The 25,923-nt window shown below is 54.4% G+C and overlaps 1 protein-coding gene across 8 annotated transcripts; it reads left to right on the top strand.

The window, feature by feature from the left end:
- The first annotated feature begins 73 nt into the window (after nucleotides 1–73).
- Nucleotides 74–24,182, top strand: LOC103682044 (solute carrier family 35 member E2A). Of its 8 annotated transcripts, none has more exons than XM_040645645.1 (10): nucleotides 80–347; nucleotides 2,650–2,769; nucleotides 10,805–11,182; nucleotides 11,362–11,497; nucleotides 11,933–12,060; nucleotides 14,459–14,579; nucleotides 16,294–16,347; nucleotides 16,867–16,939; nucleotides 19,017–19,162; nucleotides 19,308–20,829. In XM_040645645.1, the coding sequence occupies exons 3-10, from the start codon at nucleotides 10,861–10,863 to the stop codon at nucleotides 19,531–19,533; spliced, it is 1,206 nt and encodes a 401-aa protein (XP_040501579.1). In that variant the 5' UTR covers nucleotides 80–347; nucleotides 2,650–2,769; nucleotides 10,805–10,860; the 3' UTR covers nucleotides 19,534–20,829. The 8 variants fall into 8 exon arrangements, with proteins under 8 accessions (XP_040501583.1, XP_040501580.1, XP_040501579.1 ...); XM_040645647.1 differs by having other exon boundaries at nucleotides 81–347; nucleotides 19,434–20,828; XM_040645650.1 differs by having other exon boundaries at nucleotides 83–347; nucleotides 19,268–19,451.
- Nucleotides 24,183–25,923: the final 1,741 nt, after the last annotated feature.

Genomic DNA, 25,923 nt, shown 5'->3' with positions numbered 1-25,923 from the left:
CACGCAGCCCACCTTAAATGCCGCGCGCCCTTAAGGCCCCGACGTGGGGCGGGGTTGCCCCGTGTCGGGAAGGCGCTGCGCCCCCCACCGGTCCAGCTCGGGGAGCTCGCCCCCTCGGCCCTCCCCAGATTCCGGCGGCCCATCTCCGAGCACGGCTCGCGGGAAGGGCCCTAAGACGACCCTTGCAGCCCGCGCAGAGCCAGCCCCTGGGTGGGCGCCCTGCAGTGGCTACGAGAGGCGCGCGCGTCGGCCATGCTCGCAGGCGGAGGTCCCGGGCGTCCTCCGCGCCCCCCGGATGCGCACGGAGACCCCGCGCTGGCTGTCGTCCCGCGGCCCTGCTGCGACCGGTGGGTGGAGAGGCCGCGGCGTGGGGGAAGGGGCCGCGGGCGAGCGCCGGGCCGGGCGCCCTGGGGCCCCCAGTACCGCTGCAGAGCAAGGCCTCGGGCGCGCGACCCCGGGGCGCGGGAAGGCCGCACTGGCCCCTGGAAGGTTCCCGCACCCCTCTGGCTCCCGTGCTCACATCGGGAGAGAGTCCTTGATGCCGCCTGTCTGGGTCATTTGTCTAAGGGTGGGTGGCCAATTTACCCGGAAAACGCGGAATAAAACGAACAGTAAAGGTTGCTTCCGGTGGTCGCCTATCGCTCTCCGGACCTAAGCCTGGCCGGCCTGTTCCCAGCGCCCCCTCTCACGAACAGCCCCGTGATCCACCCCATGGCCTTTGCACTCGCCATGCTGCTGGCGTCCCAGGCTGACCCCTCGTCTGAGAGGCCCCTCGCCTTTCGGCCCGTAGCCTCGGCCGGTGTTCTCGGTCTCCCCGGGTCCGCCCTCTTCCCCGCGCCTGCTCCTCCCACTTTTAGCCCCCGCCTCGCCGGTCCGTAGGCGCGGCCCTCGCGGGGCGCACCCGCGTCCGCCCTTCCCGGCTGCCTGGGTCCAGCCGGGTGGGCGGCAGCGCTGGGGGCGCGGGCCGTGTGTTCTGTCCCGGGGCTTCTTGCCTTGTAAGCCCCCAGACCCAGGTGCCCCCGAGGCGAGCACGACCCTGGAGCGGAACCAGGTAACCGACGCTGCATCCGCCCTGGGGCCTAAAGTCACGGTCGCCCAGGAACGTATTGCAGTTGATGTCTTTCCTTGGAAAACTCCATTGTGTAGCGGCTGAGCTCCTGCCGAGCGCTGGTTTTAGCGGACTGTCGGTCTGCGAGTTGGGGCTCAGAGCCTCCTTCATTCCGGTCCTCAGATGACTTCTTTCCCTCGGTTTGCTGGGCCCCGTCCAGCTAATTCCCTTGCAGTCCTCCTGCTTCAGCCTTTGACGCATTGCTCACCACTGCCGAAAAGGGGGGGAAGCCTGTTCAGAGGTGGATTCTTTGTTCAGTGGCTTTTTTTTTTTAAGTTTTTTTTTTTTAATGGAGTGGAATGTACTTTACCAAAAGTATTTGAACTTGCAAGTTAACATTTGAAAGTAGAATGAACGCGTATTAAACAGCATGAAAAGGGGCATTAAGCGTGGGAATAGAAAGGATTTTAGATGAAAGAAATCCACTTTCAATATAAACAAATTAGAAACTGGAGAGAAACGAACCAAGATTTTAATGAACGTGGGACTCCGCCTCCCGGAGCTGCCAGCAGCCCTAACCTGGCATAGGTTACTCGGAATTGTTTGTGCGTTTTACATCGAACCACATTGTACAAAAAGGTCTTATAACTCTGCTCTCAATCTATGACAAATATTTTTTTGTCAAAACTTGTCGGGCTTCATTGTGTGACCTTGGTAATGGGCCAGCATTTATTACACACATACTCCCTATTGGATACTCAGTGTCCAGTTTCTCATTCTTAAAAAGAAAGCTACCGGTCTGTCCTGGGTACAAAGGTCTAGGAAGACCTTTGTTAAATTGTTTCTTTAGGATAGATTCCCAGAGATGGAATTTTTAGTTATACTGTATAAAACTTGGAGACTTTCCGTACATCGTATCTACAATGCCCTGCTGACAATTTGAACCAATCTAGATTTCCTTACCCAGTGTTTGAGGACATCTTGAGTTGTTTGTTCTAGAACAGGGATTCTTAACCTCAGGCTGTGAGCCTTGGAATTTAGGACTCTGCAGAATTGGCTGGGGAAACATCGACCTCCCGCTGAGCTTTTCTTCATGGTGGCAGGAGCAACACCCATGACTTCGTCTCCATTTTGGAGCCCGGGCACCTTCCTGGCTGTCCCTGAGCCCCTCACTGCAGAGTTGAGCAGAGTCCTGACCCCCGTGTAGGACCTGTTATGTAGTGGAACGCTCAAACCAAGTCAAGATGTCTCATGTTTGTTTCTTGCAGTGTCACCACATCTCAGTAGACCTGGTTTCCTTTTAGTCGTGCAGGTGCACGTTCTGAGGACAGCTCTGGGCAGGAGAGCAGTCAAGAGCTGCCCCCTGGCCTAGTACAGACAGATCGTTAACCACCCACTCCATGCTGGTCAGAAAGCGTTCTGGCTTAGTTCTTGTGTTTTGTGCTAATAATCTGAGAGGGAGATAATTCAGACCTTTATCACCAGTGACCGGGAGGTGGCCAGTGCTGTACCTTGTTTCCAGGCAGACTCAAAACTACTGTTGGCTCTTAAAGGCAATTCTTCCTTGTCAGATTAGGGTTGCTGACTTTTAGTTTTTGCAGGACAAGAATTGCTTCCCTCTGAAAGCTCCTTGAATCACGTGGTCTACAAAAGAAGAACAGGCCGTGGAGACAACGTGAGCTGGAGTGTAGGAAGGCATCTGTGACCCCACCGGGACTTTGGTGAGTGGGACCTTCTGAGTTCAGGACCAACTGACCGACAACTTTCATGTGTCATGCCCCCCACAGGCACTCAGGGTCTTCGTTGTATCCTGTTCAAATTTAAACTCCAGGCTCACGACTGATGATAAGCAGGATTTCATTTGATCCGTGTTGAGAAGACCTTTGTGTCACTCACCTCCTTTTGTGTATTGCTGTGTGTTACCTGTTTTTACAGCTCAGTGTTGCATCCTGTGAACATTCCCTGCCTGACGTATTCGTTCTCCTGTGGACAGACAGCTGGGTTTCTGCTGTGGGCGTTCTTACATGTGTCTTGTGCGCACAGACAAGACTTTCTCTAGGGGAAGTTCTCTAGGATTTAGTGGTTCATGGGATCATGGGGAAGGTGGCCAAATGGTGACTTTCTAATTCTACTCTCCCTTTTACGTCTGTCAGTTGACTTTGTACTATAAACAAGAGCTTTCTTTTCTTCCTCGTTTATCGCTGTGGATGTTTGGGTACTTACTTTATTTAGTGGGTTCTGATCCTGTGCTATCATTATTCAGTTTCTCTCTCACTCTGCCTCTGGATTTCTCCAGAGGGTGTTCCCTTGTGTGCTTCTGTGTCCTTTAACCTGTCCCATCAGTGTTTGAGCACTTCCGTTTCTTTGGCCTAATGCCCCAGCCCTGAAATGGGCCATTTCTCCGAGGAGGCTGGTTCATTTCAGTGGAGAATGAGATTTAGAAACAGGACCAGGACAGGGTGCTCACAGCAGCTGGGCTGTCACTGCCTCTGGGCCCTCAGTGTCCAGATGACGAACCAGATGCAGAGACGCGTGTGTTGTGGACAGGCGTGATGTGTGCACCTCCGTCTGTCCACACCCACGAGTGCTGACCCCAACAGCACAATCCGTTCCACCCTCCCTCCTCTGTGCGTCTGTGCTCTCTCCAGAGGCACAGCAAGGTTTCAGTCTCACTGGCCGTAGAAGAGTCACTTACTGCTCAATCCAGAATCCCTGACCCATGAGTCAATGAGAAAGCCCACCATGTAGGGTTCAGTGTTAGGGTCCTGTGTGTCTTTCATCTGAGCACGCACATTCTGCAAACTGTGTTCAGAAGGTATGTGGATGGGTTGTCTCCTGTGTTCAGCCTGACTGTTATTTATCTGATTTGTGGTTTGGTTCACCTCTTTCTGTTTGTGTCACACTTTAGAAAATTTATTTATTCGGTTATTTTTGTTTTTTAAACATGTGGAACATTAATATAGTTCCAGAAGTCATAACTTTTTGAACAGGTGCATTTGAGAACTGTTGACCGCTCTGTTTCCCTCTCTGCGCTCCCTCCTCCCCCGCCACCAAACAGTCTCTCTCCTTGGTCTTGGGCTTATCCTCCCACATTTCTTGTTGCTCAGTGTAGTTTTATTTTATTTATTTATTTATTTATTTTTAGTCATCTCTACACCCAGCATGGGGCTCAAACCCATGACCCCAAGACCAAGAGCTGCATGCTCCCCGACCAGTCCAGCCCAGTGCCCCTGCTTTATCTCTTTAAATTGCGAGTCTTCCCTGTTTTTCTCTGCTGGAACTTTCATTCTTATTATTTTCTCCCTACCTGGGTTGCTGTCTCTTTAATATTTTGATTTCACATCTCTGTTCTGCATTCCAGATAATTTCCTCAGACGTTTTTTCAAATGCAGTAACTTTCTTCAGCTCTGTCATTTCTGTGTAACCCATCGATTGAGTTGTTTTGTATTTCAAATTTTTCAAACTTTTTATTCTGAGGAACTTGTAGACCGACAGAAGAAACAACTATACCTGTATGCCCTTCTCCCAGCTCCCCTCCCGCTGATGTCTTCCGTGACCTCAGTGACGCTTAGTAAGTTCCACTGGAGCGTCGTTCCCATTTAAACATCCAGACAGAACTACCAACTAATCTGCAGACTGCGTTCAACTTTGGCCAGTATGCCACTGGTGTCCCTTTTCTGGTGTGCAGTCCAGTCTGGGTATGACCCCACGCTGCATTCAGTGGCCGTGTCCCCGTGGTCTTCTCCAGTCCTTGACTTTTGTGACCTGTGTACTTTGGGTTTGCCTGCTGTGTTCTCTCGATTAGATTTGCAGTCACGTGTCCGTGGTACAAAACCCACAGCAGTGCCACGTTCTTCTTAGTGCATCTGATCAGGGCAGACAGGACGTCTGCCTGTCTCTAGTGTTTTCAGCTTTGCTTGGTCGGGTCTCTGGTTGGGGTGATGTCTGCCAGTGTCTCAGGGTAAAGTCACACCTCCCCTTTGCGATGAGTTGGCACCTGCAGGGGAGAGGTTTGGATGCAAACACATCCTCGTTTCAGCTCAGCAACCGGGTGACTCCTCTCTGGACATTTATCCCTGATGGCGTCTTGGGTTTGTTCATCTGCGTGACTGTCCTATCAACCTGCCGCCCGTGGGCTTTGTCGGTCCCTCCCTGGAGCTGCCCGGCAGCTGCTCCTCCCCCACAGGGCTTCCCTCTCGGCAGGTGATCTTTGATCTTTGACCCGCACCCATTGATCTTCAGCTGGCAAAGGTCTTCAGGCCTGAACTGAGCAAGATTTTCTCCAGAGCCGGTTGCTTCTGGCCCCAGCAGCTGTGGGTGTGTCTGGGAGCAGGACCCAGATTACCGGTCCAGGTTCACGGCCCACCTGCTTCAAGCACCCCTGGCTGCTTTCTGGGGGGTCCTGTCCTGAGTTGGAGCTTCCTGGGAGCCTCTGGTGAGATTTCGCTTCTGCTCTCCCGCTCTTGATTTCCAAGGGCCGTTTTCTGGTGTCCTCTCCTTGTGGCCGGGGGCTTCATCTCTCTGCTCCCCCCTTCCTGGGACCTGCACCATCCTGCTCTGCCCTCCTTCCAGCGCTTCTCCCATTTTCTCGTCTTGCTCCTCTCCCAGCTGCATTCTCTGTCCAGGCCTCTCCTTGGGGCCTGATTTCCGTACTTAAGGTCTGTCCTTTGCCTATTGAATTCTCCAGAGAAGAGTCATCTGGTCTCCTGCCTGGGGAGCAGCAGCTGCCTGGCCGCTCTGTGACCCTCAGTCCCTGCTTTCCCTGCAGGCCGAGGCTGTTTCAGCCCCCTCCCCCACCCTGGGCCCTTGGAGCCCTGGGAAGAGGGAGGAGTCAGCGCAGTCACTCTCCTGGCCAAGCCCCTTGACAGTCTCGCTTTCCTGCGTCTCTCCCCCACGTCCTGGGTTTCTATCTCACCAAGCAAAAGCAAGCAAGCAGCTGGGAATCCTGGTGTGATTAGCGAGTCTTGACATGAAGGACAGAGGCAGAGGCCATGTCTGTTATGCCGTGGACTGCTCCAGACCTGATTTTCATATTTGGACTTGGTGTGGGAACCATGCACACTCGGAGGGCTCTTCCCCTCAGTCACCCTGCTAGACATGCGGCCTGGGATCTGCCCGTCCCTGGGCCCGGTTGTCACATTGGTTCATCACCGAGTTGGGTGGGCTGTCTGTGGAGATGTTGATGGTCACGACAAGAGCGTGCGCTGGAAGGCGAGCGTGTCCCGGTGACCTGAGCATCTGCCCTGGGATTCCGGGCCCTGTTGTGGACATGGGGGTGGGAGCACTGGTGTGTTGGCTGTTGGTCGGCATGACTGGGCCTCTGGGTCCCAGCACCTGCTGCATTCCACCCTGGAAGCCTGGTGGCTGCCTTCGTGTGGGTGGAAGGAGGAGAGAGTGCAACCCCCCGGCACAGAAAGAGAAAGCTCCCAGGCACCAGAGGAGACCTGGTCACCAAGGGGCAGATGGTAAGGGAGGCCCTCACACTCTGAAGTCTGGTCCAGATGAGTGGACAGCAGGCTGCAGGGAGCTGGGGAAGGGCAGGCAAGTTAGGTCTGCTAGAAGGTGCTGCCAGCCCTGCCCTCCTTCCCGCCTTTCTCACTGGCAGCCGGTCCAGCTTGAAATCTGAATTCATCATAGAAAGGAAGGTTTGGCTCTAACCGAATGGGCTCTGGCCTAAACAAGCATCATCTCAGTAGATGCTGGGACTTGGGAATGTCAGCTGAGGACCTGGGAGGACTGCTTCCCGGAGCACGGGATTCTTCTCCACACGTAAATCTGAGCTTATAGAACAGTTTGGAAAATAGCACGACGCCTCCCTACAGACACGCATGCACTTTGCAACGCCCTTTGTTTTCCCCTGGGCCCCGTCCCTGCTGTGTCCCCCACCCCACGAACTCTGGCCTGAGTTCCCTGCTCCCCAGACTTTGTAAGAACTTTTTATATTTTCGTTTCGCAACGATATTGGGTGTCTTGGCAGGTTTAACAGCCTTGTGGGGAACCGTGTGGTACATTTCCTTCCACTGCTTGGTCTTGTCATTTCGGACTCCAGCAGTTTTAAGATTTCCCATTGGTTCTCATGGCAGAGGCCTTGCATCCCACTGCTGTGGGCCTTGGCCCCGTGATGTGCTATGATCTGTTTCTCCTTCAGTAGACATTTAGGTTTTTTGCTACTAACGGAAATGCTAGGGGTGCCTGGGTGGCTCCGTTAAGCATCCACCTCTTGACTTCAGCTCAGGTCATAACCTCGAGGTCCGGGGATCAAGTCCTGCATTAGCTCTGCACTCTGCAGGGAGCCTGCTACTCCCCTCCCTCTGCCGCTCCCCCACCTCGTGCTTGCGTGCACTCTCTCTCGAATAAATTAAGTCTTTAAAAACAGTGCTACGTTAACCCCCCGTCTTCTGGCGATTTGTGTGAGCACCGTACACGGGTTCCCCCCAGGACCACCTGCCGCTGCAGCCAGCCTCAGCCACGTGCCCTCTGCGTCTCTTTTATTGTTTCTTGTTCCTCGCAGAGACACCGTCTGTGTGTGTGCTGCTGGGTGTTTTCAGCCTTGGACCGACAGTCCTTGGAGGGCTCCTCGGAGGGAGTGGCCCCCCCCCCACGGTGGCTCTCTGCTTGGCCACATCTGATCACCCAAGGAGCTAAAAATCATTCTGGTGCTTGGGCTGCACCCACAAACTCTGACCTCCTTGGTCTGTGCAGAGTAGGGCCCCTTTCTGTCGGCTTGTTTGAGCTCTGGGCGTGTGAGCATGCAGCCAGCATCAAGGACCTCTGCTCAGGTGTGGGTGTCAGGTCGGGGTACTTCCCTGTGTGACCCTGCAGGAGCAGAGCCGCCGGACACGGTGGCAGTGCATGAGGACAAGTGGTCAAGTGCAGCTTAGCAGTGTGCGTGGGCGCCCCTGAGCAAGCAGAGTCACTTCCAAGCGCAGATCTGACAGAAACATGTGAAAAGACGCTCACAGAACATTCCTAGTGGCACAGTGTGAATGTCTGTTAGCAGAGGTGGTGCGTTCATTGGGGTTCAGGCATGAGAGCAGGACCCTAGCTGTGTGGAGCCAGGTGCATGGGCCCTCGTTTACTGAAAACCAACTGCTTGTTAAAGGTCTTTGTACAGAGGGAGTATATGTGCCATCAGATGGTGGTTTCCGGTTTCTTAAATCTCTGACCACAAGTGCACGTGGAGCAGGGAGTATCTGGCCCTCAGAAGTGTGTGTTCCCGGGGCTTCTAGGGGGGAGCATGACCTGGACTTTAAGGAGAAGGAGAGTGAGGGTGGGCAAGAAGGTTGTGAGTTTCTCAGATGGGAGCCCAGCGGAAGGGGTGCTCGACCTGTGAGGGGTCAGTTACCCGCCGGCGTGTTCTTTGCTGTATTTGTCGGTCTTGCGGGTGCTTCTGGACCGTCATCCCCTTGCCCTGCAAACAGTGTGGCTTTGGAATCAGCAGTGGCTTCCGGGCACCTGTGACCAACACTGCGACGGGGTCTCCAAGGAGCAGGACCTGGTGGTGCTGGGGGCCTCGAACTTAGGATTTGGCCCTGACGGGAGGCTTTCCTGAGGAGGCAGAACCCACAGAGGCGGGGAGGGGCAAGGAGCCAGGGTCTGGGGCCTGGGGACCCTTGGGGGGGTCTTAGGAACCCTGTGCCATAGCAGCAGGCTTCTTCCTGCATCTGATCTGCACCTGCAGCCGGGCCCCGGTTCCAGGCCGGGGAGGTGGCGGTGGTGGAGTACGGACACACCCCCTCTGGCCTGGCCAGTCCTAGCTGCCTGGAGCACCTCATCACCCCAGACAGAACAGTGGGACTGGGCTGGGGAAGAGGAGGCTGAGCAGGGGCATCGTAGGGGAGCCCTGAGCACTGAAGAGCTCATCCTCGTGTGGGGGCAGTGGGAGCCCATGGAAGGGCCAGGCACACTCCGGTTGTGATTGCAGTGCATTTTGTTGAGGCCACTGTGGGACAGCCACGGTTGGGGTGCATGTGGGCAGCCTGGGTGAGATGCGGGTGCTCGCTGGGGCCTGTGGCACTGAGCTCATGGTGGACAGAGGGGGGAACACTGGGGGCCAAGGCAAGGTGGGGGAGGATGGCCGGGTCTCTGGTGCCGCCCGTGCCTGGGGGCAGGATAGAAGCCAGCTTTCGGGGGCATCGGGAAAGTCCAAGTCTTGAGTTTGAGGAGCCTTTGAGCACTTGTCTGCAGATGAGCTGGAGAGCAGTGGGTGGGCAGCCTGCGCTCCTAAGGGGGGGTCCTGTTGTGGGTGCCAGGGTGCAGGAGGGGAGCCGGCAAGCCCCAGCTGGTGTTGCAGCCAACTTAGCCCCTGGATGCCTCCTGCTACACGTGCGAGGAGTTAGGGATGAAGTATGATATACGTCCTTTCAGATGTGTAGCTGACAAGAGGAAACCCCCAGGTATCAGAAACTGAGGGAACCGGAAATCTGAGTGCTCAGCCCATCTGAGGCTGGCTGGGGACTCGGGTCTAATGTCATTGGGGAAGGAAGTGGGACCCTAGCCCTTCTGAGAGGGGGCAGGAATTTGTCACTGGGACTTGGCTTAAAGCAAGAACTTGGAGAACTTGCCTGCCTGCCACGGGAGAAGCCGGGTCTGACTAAGCCTGGGATCTTAGGAGAGAGGAAGGAGGCTCACTTGAGAAGCTGTGGCCACAGGTCTGAGACCAGCAGGTCTGGGTTCATTATGCTGAGGGTTTGTCTAAGAAACAGCATAAAATGGTCCTGGGCGAGTGACACCCTGGGGCATGTGACAGAGGCAGACCCCAAGCCTTCACTCTGGAAGGAACCCCGAGGGCCCAGGGCGCATGGGCCCCCCGCATGGCAGGATCTGCTGGAGTTGACCAATGTACACCACACGCAGCCCCAAGGCCAGAGCCCGCTAATCCATGGAACCTCAGGGTGGCGCTGCTGAGGTCTCGGGTAAGGGATTGTCAGAGAACGTTAAGACAGAAGATGGAAGAAGGGCGGAAAGAACAAGACACTGGGGGTGTCCGTCTGGCTCAGTCGGGGGAGCGTGCAACTCCTGATCCTGGGGTCGTGAGTTCAAGCCCCACGTTAGGTGTCGAGATTACTTCTAAATTTTAAGTTAAAAACAAAAAAGAACAAGATGCTGTGAGAAAAACAGACCAGTTTCAGGTGGAACCAAATAGAACATCCACAAATGAAAAATAGAGTGATTTTGTAATTTAAAACCCAGTGGACAGAATAAAAACCCAGCGTCTGTGGCAGTGGCAGATCAGTCCTCCTGTGAAGAACAGCTGGAAAAGCTGGAAAAAATACTAACGGTCAGGTGAGGGCGCGGGAGAGCCGCAAGTTTGCAGATACCACACCGAGACCCACGGGGCGGGCCAGGGCCGCGGCTTCTCCTCGGGGACTTGGGCAGTTCCCAGATCGGGTGGGAAGGTGCAGAGCCCCTGCAATGGCTTCGGGGGGACAGCAGCCTGGGCGGGGGCTTCCTGGGGTCCGTGTGTAGATGGTGGGCACGTGGGGAAGGGCAGCTATAGGAGCCTTTGGTTTTCAGCACCTGGGGGAGGGGAGATGGGAGCTGTCGGGGCTCCTGTCCTTGCAGCTCCGTAGACTAGCGCACAGATGTGAAAATAAGACCAGAATTCCATGTTTGCATTTTCACAGTTACCTCACCTTGGTGGTTCAGACTTTTAAGGACTTTAAAATGTTCACCATCAATAATGCGGGGTTTTATTCTTAACGTTTCAGCCTGCACTCGCTAGGGAAAGTGCTCAGTGCTCTCTTCTCCCCGCAGACCTTCATCTGGGAGTCGGCCTGACCCATGCTGCCCGCAGGCTTGAGGAGACAAGCATGTCGGCTTCGGGAAAACCCCTGGCGCTGGCAGAGCTGGCCCCCAGCCCCGAGGACAAGCCCAAGGGGAAGCCGCTCCTCGCCTGGGGCTCTCTCTTTGGCCACCGCAGCGAGAAGATTGTTTTCACCAGGAGCGAGGGAGCCCCCGAGGAGAACGTGCTCACCATCACCGTCACAGAGACCACTGTCATCGAGTCCGACCTGGGCGCGTGGAGCCCCCGGGCCCTGCTCTGCCTCGCGCTGTGGTTCTTCTTCAGCTTCTGTACGCTGTTCCTCAACAAGTACATCCTGTCCCTGCTGGAAGGGGAGCCCAGCATGCTCGGTAACTGGGGGTGTGGGCCGGGCCCCTCCTACCTGCAGGGCGGTGCTGTCCACGCGAGAGGCGCACGGAAGAGCTCGCATTCCCCGGGAAGGAGGGCGCCACGGGCAGGGGCTGGGAGCCATCCTGCCTGCCTGCCTCCACGTTGGGAGGAAGGCAAGTCTCTCCTCTCCCTCCTTCAGGGGCTGTGCAGATGCTGTCCACGACGGTCATCGGATGTGTGAAGATATTTGTTCCTTGCTGTTTATATCAGCACAAAACCCGGCTTTCTTACCCCCCCAATTTCATCATGATCATGCTGTTTGTGGGTCTAATGAGGTAAGGAATCTGACGTTTTGGTTGCGCGTTGCATGAAATGTCTTGGCCATCGCTGGGAGTGCGGTGCCAGCTGACTGACGCTGTAATCACGTGATCCCAGGTGTGTTTTCAGTGCAAACTTTATGCAGTCCTAAGGGCTGTGTAGATTTTAGGACAACAGATGGTATTGGTTTTGTGGATCTGAATACACTCAGACTCTTCCCAGAACTTCCGAGAATCTAACTTAAGAATGGTGTGGGAGTGATGCCCCTCCTGTCCTGGGCCTGCCACTGGGTGCGCGGAGCAGCGTCCTGCCGTTGGGGCTGCGGGCCCCGCCCTGCAGGGCCCGACCGAAGTCTTCACCGGGGAGGCCAGGAGGGCAGGGAGCGGGAGGAGGGGAGCAGCTTCAGATGAACCGACTCCTCCATCCCAGTGACACCTTCGGCGTATTCTTAGGTTTGCAACGGTGGTTTTGGGTCTGGTCAGCCTGAAAAATGTGGCGGTTTCGTTTGCGGAGACGGTGAAGAGCTCTGCCCCCATTTTCACCGTGATCATGTCCCGGGTGATCCTGGGGGAGTACACAGGTGAGTGGTCCTCTGGCCCCAGGGCCCCTCCTCCGGGGTGGGGGCTCTCCCAGCAGCAGTGTGGCGCTGGGGCTCGCCTCTCCAAGGTGGACATTTTCGCTGCCATCCTAGAACGTTCTCCAAGCAGTCACAGGGCCTCACAGATGCACTCCAGCAAGCGTTTCTTCACCTCAGCTGAGTGCACGGCTGTTTGGACATGTGGAGGCCTTGTGGTTGGTGGGGACATAGGAGCTGGGGAAAGAAGTAAGAACCAAGTAAGGGAGAAGTCACTGGTCCCCGAAGGCGAGACCACCTTCCGTGTCACACGAGGGGCTGCCTGGTGACAGTCACCTGCTGGCTCGCCCAGCGGTCTTGCTCAGGTCGGCCACCTCCTGCGCCTCCCGAGCTCCTCTGACAGCCTCCTCCTCCTGCTCTTCAGTAGTTCTCTGCCCGCCATGAGCCCAGAAAGCTGATGGATTTACAAATCGCCAGCCTTCAATGACAGCAGACTATTTCCAGCTACACATTATACACGTGTTCCTGTTTTTCCTGCCAGCCTTTTGTTTGTTTATTTTTTAAAGATTTTATTTATTTCTTTGAGAGAGAGAGAGAACACTTGCAGGGGAAGCAGCAGGCAGAGGGAGAGGGAGAAGCAGGCTCCCTGCTGAGCAGGGAGCTCGATGTGGGGCTCGATCCCAGGACTCCAAGATCACAACCTGAGCCGAAGGCAGATGCTTCGCCGACTGAGCCAACCAGGCGTCCCCTCCTGCCGGCCTTTTAAAACGGAGCCCATCGGCCATTGTTCCATGAAAACCACCAGAGTGCAGAATAATGCATATGCAGCATGATCTCTCATCTAAGAGCAGTACTGCTAGATGTTTAGATACAGGCACAGTTAAGAAAATGACAAGATCTGGAGGCGAGTGGCGGAGGGAGGAGGGCGCCAGTACGCATCACAGCTGGACCCCTCCCAGACGTGCCTCTGGAACCACACATATGTTTGAGGCAATGGTGAGACCATCCAGGCAGGGTGTAAACAGCAATCCCTAGAAATCACAAGCAACAGAAAACAGACGAAGCTGACTGCGTATCAAGGGGGGGAGCTCAGCCACTCTGAGTTTATTTCAGTGACTTGAAAACAGCATGGTTTGGCTCCCAGCTGCGTGGCTAAGCTTGTGGCAGACGAGCTGTCTTGTTGAGAACTGTGAGAACATCTTGATACAATTTAGCAAAAGGCATCTGTTGGGGAGAATGACCGAGGGGCCAGGATTCCAGAGCTGAGGGTCTCCGGCAGCATGGACCCCAATGGGTCTGACCTCCCCACAGAGGCGTCTGCTGATTCTCAAGCAGTGGCTGGAACTCGGGGGCAGAGCGGCCTCCTGGAGCTGCAGAGCTGAGGGCAAGTGGGGCCTGTCAGGGGGACACCCCGGCAAAGCCCTGAGCTCTCCCCGGGACCGCGAGCATGCCCATGCCCGTGGATGCCTCGCCACAGCAAGAGCAGTCCTTCCTAAGGGCGAGACGGCACTTGTGGCCTTGCATTCTCCGGGTTTTCACACGTACAGTCTGTCCTGCAGCAGACGTTCCTAGGCGGACCGAGGCCAAGACTACATGCTAGAAAACCGAGAGGGTGCTGGCAGGTGGAGGGCCCAACATGCCAGGTTCCCTTCCCCCACCTCCCAGTGGGGGCTGCTGCTCGGTGTGCTGGGGACTCCCGAGTGACCGGGTCTGGTCAGCATGGTCCTGCGCCGGGAGGTGGCCATTGTCTCCAAAGGTCAGCGTGGACCTCTCCCATGGAAGACTTGTTCCCTCATCTACTTTGAATTTCAAAGTAAACTAAATAGGATCTGAAATTGAAGCAACATGAGGCCCAATGTCCTGTTTCCAAAGTGAATGTGCTTTTCCATTCTGCTCAACTGACTTTTTTAACCCTTTGTGTCAAGTTTGTTCCTTGGATTTCGGAACAAAGCAAAGAGAAGTGACCTCCACATCGTTCGCAGATTGTAGCAGGAGACCCCCTGCAGCAGGGCATCAAACTGCCCCCACCCCTGGCTCCCCCTTTTGGATAGACAGTGGCCCTCGTCCACCCTCCTCGTTCTCAGGCGAGAGTTTGTGCAGGGTGGGGCCCTGGGGCTCAGGGCCCCAACCTTGTGCGTCCTGCCCACAGGCCTGGCAGACGTACCTCACAGAGAAAAGCCACATAAGGCCCCTGGCCTGGGAGAGGGTGGCGGGCTTGGTGCAGGCATGGACGTGGATGTTGGTATTTTCCTCCGGTGTAAAGAATCAGTAGCCGCTTGTTTCGGAACGAAAGTGAAAGTTAGCAGCTTTGGTGAGGGGTATGAAAATGGCCTTGGTGCCCAGAAGAGATTTTGTAGCGGGCAGACTGACTGTGGGATCTCTTCTGTGTATTTGCCTTTTCTAGGGTTGCTGGTCAACCTCTCCCTCATCCCTGTCATGGGAGGCCTGGCGCTGTGCACGGCTACGGAGATAAGCTTCAATGTCCTGGGGTTTTCAGCCGCATTGTCTACCAACATCATGGACTGGTGAGTCAGGAGGAGCGTGGGGACGCACGGTGTGATGCATGGTGTGATCAGGATAATGGATGTTTAAGTCCAGATTAACTCAGAACTACATCCCTTAATTCAAAGCTGGATACATCTGATGCTGCCTCTTCTGAAATACTAAACACTTTGTACCCCAGTAAGGTAACCTTTTCTCAAAAAACAAGCCAGAGTTTGACAACAGGTGGTCTTGGTATGAAGAACCCTCATCGTAGGGACACGGTCGGCTAACATGCCGGAGTGCCCTTGTGGGTCCGTGCGTCCCCATTCGGCTAAGCAAAGGGGAGGAGGCCATCCTGTGGCTGGAACAAAGGGGCAGTTTCTGGTCTGTGCCCGGGGCCGGTGCCGGGAAGGGGAGAGCCTGAGTCAGGTGCTGGAGGGAAAGCACCGCGCGGGATTTTCCTCGTCCTGCAGCAGGAAGGGGACGGAAGCCGTGGATCAGTGAGCGCAGCCGCCCTGCACCCGGGCTGTGGTGTTAAAGTCCACACTAGGCCTCGGCTAGCCCTGCTCTTAGAGAAGTGCTGATTGCCTCTAGGTCTCCCCTGTTCCTGGGAAAGAGGGGAAATGGCCACACGGGAGTTTATCGTGCCTTTACCGTTAAGGTTGGACAGGCTCACACTGAGGTTTTCGATACGAGGGCCAAGTAAACATTTAAAAGTCATCTATAATTTCATTTCTGATATTTAGATGTATTTCCTAATGGCTTTTTTCCCTCTGCATTTATAGCTCCTAGAAATCTAATACGGCCACATCATGCATTCAGTCTCGGTCTGGCTCTGCCCCCTCTGTGTGGTCCTGTGGGCGCCGCGTGCTGGCACCAGGGCCCCTCAGCAGCCGGGGCTTCGTGACCACCTCCTCGTGCAGTCCACAGATGCCTGCTAATTAATGACTCTTTGTCTAGGTGTGCAGAGTGGCTCCGTTGAAGTTTGTGACGTCGTGCAGGGTCAGTGCCCACCAGAGACACAGAACCCACGCACGCCGACAAGGGCTCTTGATCCGCATTGCCAGTGTTTCCCAGACGACTGTTCTGGTTTCTAGTTCTGTAGTGAGAGCTTTGGTCTTACCTTGTCCTCAACTAAGTTTTTATTTCAAAACAAAATGGAACAAACCCCTGCTTCTAGAGCCCAGAGGGCAGAGTCCTTAGTGGAAGTGACAAGCCCTTTGGTTCCTGGGGAAGCTGGGCGCTGTTTCGTTTTCTCGTTGGCCACATGCATGTTTCCCCTGTGGTTCGTCTGTTACGTTTGGGAGCTTTGTCCATTATTTTTCCACTGGAGTCTTCGTAAGCTCAGACTGTGTTGTTCGCTCGCTCCCGCACATTCAGTCCTCAGGTGCCCAGCCTGTGGCAGTTACTGACTTACGAGAACTCCTGGTTCAGGACGGGGTTTTGTGCAGCACTTAGAGCGGGGACTTTGGGATCCTCTGACCCCCAAGAGCTGGGTAACCTTAGGCACATCGCTCAATCACTGAGTGCCTCAGTTTACCCTTCTGTAAAAGGGGCCAGTCATGGGGCCCCCCTCACAGTGAAGCGATGCCCAGGAATCCCCCAGTGTGGGCCCAGCTCATGGCGGATGTGCGGGGGCCATCCCCTAGGGGCCGCCATCGTTGTCAGCACTCAGGAAGGATGCAGACGCTCGGTCTCTGGGGTCCACACTAACTCCTTGTCTCACCAGCTAACCTCTTCTTTTCTTTATTCTAGTTTGCAGAACGTTTTTTCAAAAAAGCTTCTCAGCGGGGACAAATACAGGTTCTCGTAAGTATCGTTAGCCCGTGAAACTCCCAGTTTTGTAGGCCCCAAAGGACTTCTTGCCCATTTGAAGTTTCAGAATCCGCTGTAGACCTGATGCTTTTCCCACTTCGGCTTATGTGGCTTTTAGAAGTACTTTGTGGAGGGGGCACGTGGCTGGCCCAGTCAGAAGAGCAGGGGACTCTTGATCTCAGGGTGTGGGTTTGAGCCCCATGTTGGGTGTAGAGATTACTTAAAAAAAATAAATAAACTTTAAAAAATAAGTAAATAAATAAAAATACTTTGTGGAAACTTGGAAGAAAACCCCACCTGTTTCCAGCTGCCCCCTGAGGCATCTGAGGGGCCGGCTGGGTCCTGGCTGCGGTTGGCCGGCACACACCGCCCCTCCCCACCGTGCGGGACGAAACAGACTCTGGTGTGCTGGGCGCCCGGGGGCGCTCTTGCTGTGAGCTGTCCACGTGAGCCCTGGCCCGTGCCCCGCAGGGCGAGCACGGGAAGAGCGCCAGGCCTCTGTTCCCCCCGCAGGGCTGCAGAGCTGCAGTTTTACACCAGCGCCGCCGCCGTGGCCATGCTGGTCCCCGCCTGGATCTTCTTCTTGGTGAGTTTCAGGACGCCGCTTGGCACCTGCGCTGACGTTTCTGTGTAGCGACTGGGGAGCGGGCCGGTTTAACTTCCCAGCTCAGGGGATCGCTCCTTGCTGCATCACTCACAAAGGGTCAGCGATGCGTGCTTGAGGAGAAGGGAGAGAAGGTGGAAACCAGACCTTGGACAGGTCTCTGACGCGGGCTTGTGCCCAGCGAGGCCAGTCTGGAGCTGTGGGAGTTTCCTGAAGTTTTTGTGTGAGGGTTGTAGTCTTGGTTATTTTATTAGTATTTTAAAGTAACACGTGCCCACCATAGAACGATCAGAGAGAAGGTCTGTCTCCTGATCCCTCCTGGACCCACTCCCGCACCGCCCCTTTCCAGACCTGTCCGCGTGGCTAGAATCGTACTCAGATATACACGTGTGTAGTATGATTCCACTAGTCTCACAAAAGCACGTGTACGTGTCTGTGCAGACCTTTTTTTTTTTTAAACATAAATGGAACTGGGCTGTTCTGTCCTTCGCTTGTGCTCTGGAGTGTGGCTCTGCCCTGATCTGTCACGGCCCCTTCGACAGACGCCGGACTGCTTGGCACATTTCACACAGAACCCGGAGTTTCATGTGTCGTGTCTTCAGCAGACAAAGGTGTTTCTCTAGGATACATTCTTGGAATTGGAACAGCTGATTGAAAGAATGTGTACATCTAAAAGTATTTTTATTGTGGTAAAATGTACATAAACAAAATTGATCGTTGTAGCCATTTTAAAGTGTAGGTCAGATATGTTCACGTTGTGACAGCAGCCGCCGTCACCATCTGCGTGCAGACTTTCATTATCACGATCTGAAACTGTCCCCATGAAGCAGGAACTCCCATTTCCCCCGTAGGGGGAGCGAGACTGTACCTCTCCCTGCTAGGGTCTCCAGCTGGGCGATTAACGGGGGACGAGCCCACAGACTGACTTAACGTAAGCTTCACGTGACACGGGAGACTCACGAGGAAACCAAGGGAGGGGTGCAACCTGAGAGCACACGTGACAAGCTGAGAGGGAAAGGTGACGGCGGGAGAGCGGGCTGCCTGTGGGGTGGAGGCGGGTGAGTGCGCCGGACCCTCCATCTCTGCAATGAGCGTGTTTCTTTCCTCCTGCCGCCTCGGCGGCCTCCACGTGGGGCCTTTGTCTCCCGCTCCTCAGGGAGGAAAAGCGAGGTCAGGGCCCTTCTGGCTCCTGCTGTTTTTAAGGGTCTTCAGCCCAAAATAATCCTGATGCTGAAGCGGCATGTTTGTGCTCTGAGCTCTTTCACCCCTCCCCCAGCGCCTGGCACCTACTCTGTACTTTCTGTCCGTACAGAGCTGACGACTCTGGGTCCATCGTGTAAGTGGAATCCTATGGGATTTGTCCTTTGGGGACTGGCTTATGTCACTGAGCAGGACGTCCCCAAGGTCCCTCTGAGCTCTAGCGGTGTTGCCGCTTCCTCCTTTTTAAGGCTCAGTCCTGGTCCCTGTGTTGTTGGAGCACGTTTGTCCATCCACCCACCCACCAGTGGACACCTGGGCTGCTTCTGCAGTCTGGCTCTGGCGGACAGTCCTGCTGTGAACCTGGGCGTGTCATAACAATTCAAGACCCTGCTCTCGGTACTTTGGGGCACGTGCCCTGAAGTGGGGTTGCTGGTTCTTGCGGTAGTTGTCTGTTAACTTTTCGAGGACCCACCAGACTGTTTACCGCCGTGGCTGCACCATTTTACTTTCCCACCAGCAGTGCTCGGGGGCTCCAGCTGCCCCCCGTCCTCGCCTGCACTTGTCCTTTCCGTTTTCTGTTTTCAATGGTCTCCATCCTAATGGGTGTGAGGCGGTCCCCGGTGGTGCTGTTGGCTCCTATTTCCTGGATGCAGTGGTGCTGAGCGCCTTCTCGTGGGCTCATCGGCCATGTGTGCATGCGTTCAGAATGGGGACTGTCCCCCCAGAAAGCTGTGTTCAGAGCACTGCTCCGCGCCAGTCTGTGGACCCGGCTGACCGGGTGCCTGTGACCCCCCGCTTCTCGGTGGCGGAGCCGCGACAAGAGCCCTGGCTGCAGCGCCATTTCTGTCGTGGCCCACAGGACTTGCCGGTGATCGGCAGAAGCGGGAAGAGCTTCACGTACAGCCAGGACGTCGTGTTGCTGCTGCTCATGGACGGCGTGCTCTTCCACCTGCAGAGCGTCACGGCCTATGCCCTCATGGGCAGAATTTCCCCTGTGACGTTCAGGTAAGCGCAGCAGCTCCCCGAGACGCGAGGTGTGCGTCCAGGTCATTGGTGGAGGTGCGGACTTTAAATCCGGGTGTTGTTATGAAAGGTCCTTGTGATTGTCAGATGCTGAAGTAAGGGCCGTGGCCACGTGTTGTGACCACAGGCCGTGCTGTTCGGTGCTATGTGAAATATGGGGACACGCAGGACATCAGTCGGTAGGGAAACCCACCAGGAGTCCACACATGAGCGTGGAAGCAGCTGCAGCTCGGGTGTTTTTCTGTCGGAACAGCATGTCAGTGGGACTGCCTGTGATGCTGGAATGTTCTGCTTCTGGGCTGCCCGGCGGCAGGCAGAGGGAGAAGCAGACTCCCGTGGAGCAGGGAGCCTGACGCGGGGCTGGATCCCAGGACCCTGGGATCGTGACCCGAGCCGAAGGCAGACGCTCAACAACTGAGCCGCCCAGGTACCCCAAGGAACTGAATTCTTAATTTTATCTAATTTTAAGCGATTTTAATTCGAACAGCCACACATAGCCATAGGCTCCCCTATCGGAAGCACAGCTCTGGAAATTTTGAGAGGCGAGCCAGAGGCCTCGCTGGCTTCTCTTCTTTTCTGTAACCGGAAGAATTTAATGAAAGCACCATTTCAAGACGCAAGTTTTCAGTAACAAGCAGAAAAGCATGAGCTCATGTTGCCAGCAGGCCTAGAAATCCAGAACTGCAGCGTAGGCCACGTCGTGTCATGTAAGTCAGTGGGCCTTTTTTTTTTTAACTTCTGAACTGGCAGCAGAGAAGGGGAATGGTCTTGCTTGACCTGCAGGCTCCAAAGCCACGTCAGGCTGTGCCAGCCACACCTCTGTCTCCCCGGGGCCTCTCTGGGGCGGCCCCTGCTCCCACTGCCCGTGTCGGTCTGGCCCAGGTCCACGCCATAGCCCTGTGCAACACCAGTCACATGCCCTGACTGTGACCCCTGCGGCCCTCCCACATCCTAGGTCCAGAATGGGAAAGGTTGCAAGAAGGTCAAGAACAGTCATGACTTTTAAGTTCTGAAGCCTGTGCTGGTCATTGCCTCTGTCACACGTTCTGGTATCCATTTGGGGCCAGGAATTATTTCCAAATATCCCTGAAACTTGTTTTTTTAATGATTGTTAGTGATGGTTCAAAAAAGGGCAAAAAGCGGAAAACCAATTCTTTTTAAGGAAAATAGCTTTTTTTCTGTTTTATTCATGTCATAAAAGCAATACTTAATTCATTATAGGTAGTTTGGAAAAGACAAAAAAGTACAAAAAGTAAAAAAAAAGTTAAAGCGCACGTGGTCCACAATCCCCAGACACAAGCACTGTGAACTTTTCAGCAAGTGTCGCATTAACTTCATCTTGACGGGGTCCTCGCCTTGCTTGCACAGTGCTGTTTTCACTGATCAGACGGTCTCTCCGAGACCCGTGTCTTGTCCCCGGGGCCTCTCTGGGGCGGTTCCCGCTCCGCTCTGCCCGTGTCGGTAAGGGTGCTGCAGCCATCTGCGAACTTCATCTGTTCTTCAACAGCAAGCTGAGCTATTTAGGGGTAAATGTCATAATGTCTGTGGTTTACTTAAAAATATTTCGGTCCCAGGAGCGCCTGGGTGGCACAGCGGTTGGGCGTCTGCCTTCGGCTCAGGGCGTGATCCCGGCGTTATGGGATTGAGCCCCACATCAGGCTCCTCCGCTATGAGCCTGCTTCTTCCTCTCCCACTCCCCCTGCTTGTGTTCCCTCTCTCGCTGGCTGTCTCTATCTCTGTCGAATAAATACATAAAATCTTAAAAAAAAAAAAAATTTCGGTCCCAAAGAAGAATGAAGCAAATAAAGCAAAATGTTAATTTAGTCTAGAAGATGAGTATGGCTGTTCATGGGGACCTGTCCCTGCTTCTCTGTTTGACACCTTTGCTAATAAAAGAAAGGAGGAGGGAGCCAGCCAGGGAGCACCCCTGGCCTGTGCAGGCTGGCGGGCGGGCGGGCCGAGCCCGGACCATAACCCCTATCATTGCAGTGTCGCCAGCACCGTGAAGCACGCCTTGTCCATTTGGCTCAGTATTATAGTGTTCGGCAACAGAGTTACCAGCCTGTCAGCCATCGGCACCGTCCTAGTGACCGCTGGCGTCCTGCTGTACAACAAGGCCAAGCAGCACCAGCGGGAGGCCATGCAGAGCCTGGCTGTGGCCGCCAGCCAGACACCAGAGGACGACATGGAACCACTGACCCCCAAGGACCCCAGACCACACCACTGAGCTCTAGAAGCCTCGGCAGGTGCCAAGGGCCCCGAGGTGCTGCCCACTGCTGCTGTCGTCCTCACTGACGCGGACACCCAGCCTCCTCGGGTCACTGGGGTGCAGGAGGCCAAGGGACGTGTCGCTTTCCCTTCTCCTTTCTTGGGTTTTCGGTGAAAACCACCAGGAACTTGAACAGGGATCCCAGATGTCAGCTTCCTGGGGTGGAGACCTGAGCCACAGCCGCGTAATGTGAAACCCCCTCCTGCTGACCCTGTGCTGAGCACACGTGAGGGCGTTGGGACCCACACTGGCCTCTGCACACCCTCACCAGCATGCGGGTCTGATTCCTCTGGGGCTGACAGCCACAGGTGCCAACGTGTGCGCTCCCGCCGCACAGCGCCAGCACAGCGAGCTCAGCATCCCCGGGCCTGCACGCTCTGCCCTTTGGCCATCTGGGGGGACTGCCATGCTGAGGCGCCCACTGCCTGGGCCAGAGGCCACAGTAGCCGAGTGACCATATAGCTAGTTGAGAGTGGAACGGGAACAGAGATAAGGGTCCCTGCTGCTGAGGGCAGGCTGTCGGGCCCTTGCCTTCCTGCCCTTCCACCCAAGGCATCCTCCGCACCCCAGAGCTGCCAGCAGCCGGTACTACTTAGGGAAAGGCCACTTGTGGAAGGGAAGTTGCCCCACCCCTTTCAGGGTCTCTGCTGCACTAGGCCCCCCACCTCCTGAGGGTCCCAGCCCTCACCTGTGGCTGGCCTTCAGTCGGGGACCCCCGATGTGGTGATTGCCGGTCACAGAGGTGGAGGACAGAGAGACATCTCTGGTGTTTAACTCAGGACAGGGATATACTGACATTCCCTTTTGTTTTCTGGGCCCCTGTGTGTAACACGGGCTGTTCTGAAGGGTTCCCTAGAGGTGCTCCTGCCATCACCCCGCTGGTCAGGGACCACACCACACCTTGTCTTGTGGACAAGGATGCTAAGGGTTTCCCTCGTGAATGAATGAGTAGGGGGCGCTGGAAAGGACATTTGGTGTGTTCACAGATTTTGTCACACTGCACTTACAATGACAGTGGAGTTTTTAAAGAAGGAAACAGGTGGCCAGGCCCAGGTGGCTTCTGGAAGGCATCCTGTATGACAGGCAACCGACACTGAACCCATAGCCTGGCTTGGCCTGGCTCTTGCCTCCCCGAGCAGACGGACCACCACGCTGGGCGTCTGAGCCCTTGGCTGGGTTCAGGCTCCTGGCCTCTTCACTCTGCTCCTCATCTCACCTCCCAGTGGGATTTCTGATTGGGGCACCGTCCACTGCCAGTCAGGCTTTAAGACCTGTCTGTGGTGCCGAGCTCACGCCCTGGGGCGTATCGCCTGCAGCCTGACTCGGGGGACGTAGGCGGTAACACGGCCTTCTGAGCCCTGCCTGCCATGACTGAGTGAAGTAGCCGACAGGAGGGCCTCGGGCGCTAACAGCCCCCTTGTCTGATTTCCCTTCCGTGTTGTTTAGGTCCTTGGCTCCCATCATCTCTTCATTGGTTTTCCAGTTGGCTTCTCAGCTGGAAAATATAAAAATAGGCCCTCCTAGAGATCAAATCTCTTGGAAACAAAGAGCAATAATTACGTCTCATTAACTTCTGCCTACTTGAAAAAGTTTGCCATGATGATGGGTTAAGATGAGGCCTTTAAAACTACAACCTTTTATCAATGCCCACATTTTCCACCAAAAACAAACAAAATGAAACAAAAAACTACAACGTTTTTATGAAGCTGACTTCCTGCGCCCAGAGGGCAGGCAGGTGTGTGCTCGCCTGTGTGCCAAGCTTGCTTCCACTGTGAAGATCTCCCGTTTCTATCCCCTTTCCTCTCTGCTTCCCCCACAAACAGCCCCAAAGAGGACTTGGAGGTGGTGGGGGCGGCAGGGTGTGCAGGGGTCTGTGAGGACGGCTTCCACAGCCCTCTGCCTCCCTGCTGGAGAGTGTGGCCGCCATGACCAGCTACTGACGGGATGTGAGCAGAGACGGGGACACATCTGTGGTCATCTTGTTGCAAGATGACTTCATGTTGCCTTTCTCATGGATGTCGTCATCTGAGTGTAACCAGATCGGCAGTGCCTGCTTCTGAGCCTCATGAGGGACCGACAACCCTGCACGTCACCTGTGCCCTGTCTCCTCTCACAAGTGGCTATCTGGCGGTTTTGATTTTCCAAATTCTTGGATCAGAAACAAAATGAAGATTTTCCTAAATTATTAGCAAATGAGGTAATTTCCAACAAAGCTGCTTTTGAGACATTTCCTCAGAACACAAGCCGTGGCCAGCACCGCGCTGGCCCGAGACTTACGTTCCTTCTTCCGGCATCTGGTCCCCACCCTAAAGCCGTCCATGTCCTGCATGTCCAGGACAGCGTTGCCAGCAGACAAAACCCATGGCCTGTCTTGGCCATTTGGTGAATGGATGTACAGACATTATCTATTTTTCATTAACTCTGTGTAGTAGTGTTTCTAGTATGTTCTTAGTGAACCATTGCAGACATGCTTGTATCAACGTTGATACTGGGTATTCATCACTTCCTTGGGTCAGTTCCTCCCATGTCCATGGTCATTGTCTGTGCCTTTGCAAAGAAACACTTAAAAGAGGTGTCAAGTCAGGTTATCTGCTTTTCTGCATCGATATTTAGAGATGTACATATGTCTGGCTTTCAAGGAAACTTCCATTGAAGGGCATAAAAAGCTCTCTTTTTTAATTCCAATAGTCATAATTTCCTCTATATCAGCATTAAAATAATCTGCCCTGGAAAGCTGAGAATATTCTTGCACAATCCAAAATGTGTCTTTAATTTGAGAAAAATACACATGGTGAATCAGAAACAGTCACACGCTGCCCAAAGAACATCAGCAAATGCAGTCATGCCTGTAACCCACGCTGGAAATGCTTTTCCTGGAACCAGTGGGTTCTGCCTGTGAATGGTCACTCGGATGGGCCAGTAGGGATGACACACGCACCACATGGCTTTTTACATCTGTCTGGTGATGTGCTTTCCCAAGGCCTGGAAGTATTTTCACGGTTCCAGTGGGTTGGAAAAATTAAGCAAGGATGTTATTGCAGATAGAAATCTTTGCCTTTGCCTTTGAGCAATGTTGTACTAAGGGCTTCATTCTTTTTTTTTTTTTTAAGATTTTATTTATTTATTCAACAGAGATAGAGACAGCCAGCGAGAGAGGGAAACAAGCAGGGGGAGTGGGAGAGGAAGAAGCAGGCTCATAGCGGAAGAGCCTGACGTGGGGCTCGATCCCAGAACTCCGGGATCACGCCCTGAGCCGAAGGCAGACGCTTAACCGCTGTGCCACCCAGGCGCCCCTAAGGGCTTCATTCTTTCACAAAATCCGTACATGCTCTGGTTGGGGCCTCTTCGTTTCCTCAGTTTATAAATAAGGATGCCCCAACTCCCCTGGTAAATCTGCCTGTTCCCTCTGTCCTGGCCGAGGAGCCCAGAGCAGGGGTGAGGTTATGCTGACCTCGCTGCAGCTCAGGTTAAAAACCTTCAACTTTGCCATCTCTGCATTCCAGTTTTCCTGAGGGTTCTGATTCTGGGTTTGAGGGGCATTGGATCCATGCCCAGATTCCAAACAGAGTTGGAAACTATTCTAATTGGTAAAAAACAAACACGCTATTTTAAAGATTTTATTTTTAAGTAATCTCTCCACCCAATGTGGGGCTCCATCTCACAGTAAGCTCAAGAGGCACATGCTCCACAAACTGAGCCAGCCGGGTGCCCCCAGGGTGGTTTTTTTTTTTTTTTTTTTTCAGTTTTCATTTGAGTAAAATACATTCATTGACTATTTCTAGTCTGTTTGCAGATGTGTGAGTTGAGTCTGAACCTGCTCAGGGGGTGTCCTGGGCTCTAGGTTGGGGAGGGCCACAGTCAGGGTGACTTTCCCACAGGGAAAAACTTTAAAATTATGCCAATAATTGTCGACATCAGAACCAAGTAGTATTTGCTTTATACCAAACAAAACTGGAGAACGGAAAGTGCGTTGTACAAGATTTGTATGGTGCTGCTTTATTTCACCGGTTTCAGTGTTCAAGTGACTAGATCAGTACTTTCTGAGAACGGCTGTTCAATCTGCTGTGGTGATACATGATGCCTCCTCGCCATTTCTGTCTACATCAGCCACCTGGGGCTCTGGTTCTGCAAAAGTACAATAAACGGTAACCGTGTCGTCTGCGTTCTCTTCATTGGGGGGCCCTCCTGTGTCTGCACTACTGAGCTGATCACGGCTGCTTCCTGTGGCCTCCCCCAGTTTTCAGCAGGAAGGGAGGAAAAAGTGAAGGTTTTCCTGTCCCCAAGAACTCGGGAAAATCAGTCTCCATTCCACTCGCCCTCTTTATGCCCAAATTCCTCACATTCTGCATTTTCCACTTCCAATGCCATTCATGTGGACGCCTGTCTGTCTTCCGTTCTCTTCCCTGTCTCTGTGGCCCTTTGAAACCACGAAGGTCGGCAGGGAAGGGAGCCGGGGAGCGAGGGTAAGCGCCCG

The sequence above is a fragment of the Ursus maritimus genome, unplaced genomic scaffold (assembly GCF_017311325.1).
Source record: "Ursus maritimus isolate PB19 unplaced genomic scaffold, ASM1731132v1 scaffold_32, whole genome shotgun sequence".
Lineage (NCBI taxonomy): Eukaryota > Metazoa > Chordata > Mammalia > Carnivora > Ursidae > Ursus > Ursus maritimus.
Note: the sequence above shows the minus strand (reverse complement) of the source record. Positions and strands in the feature narration are given on the sequence as shown.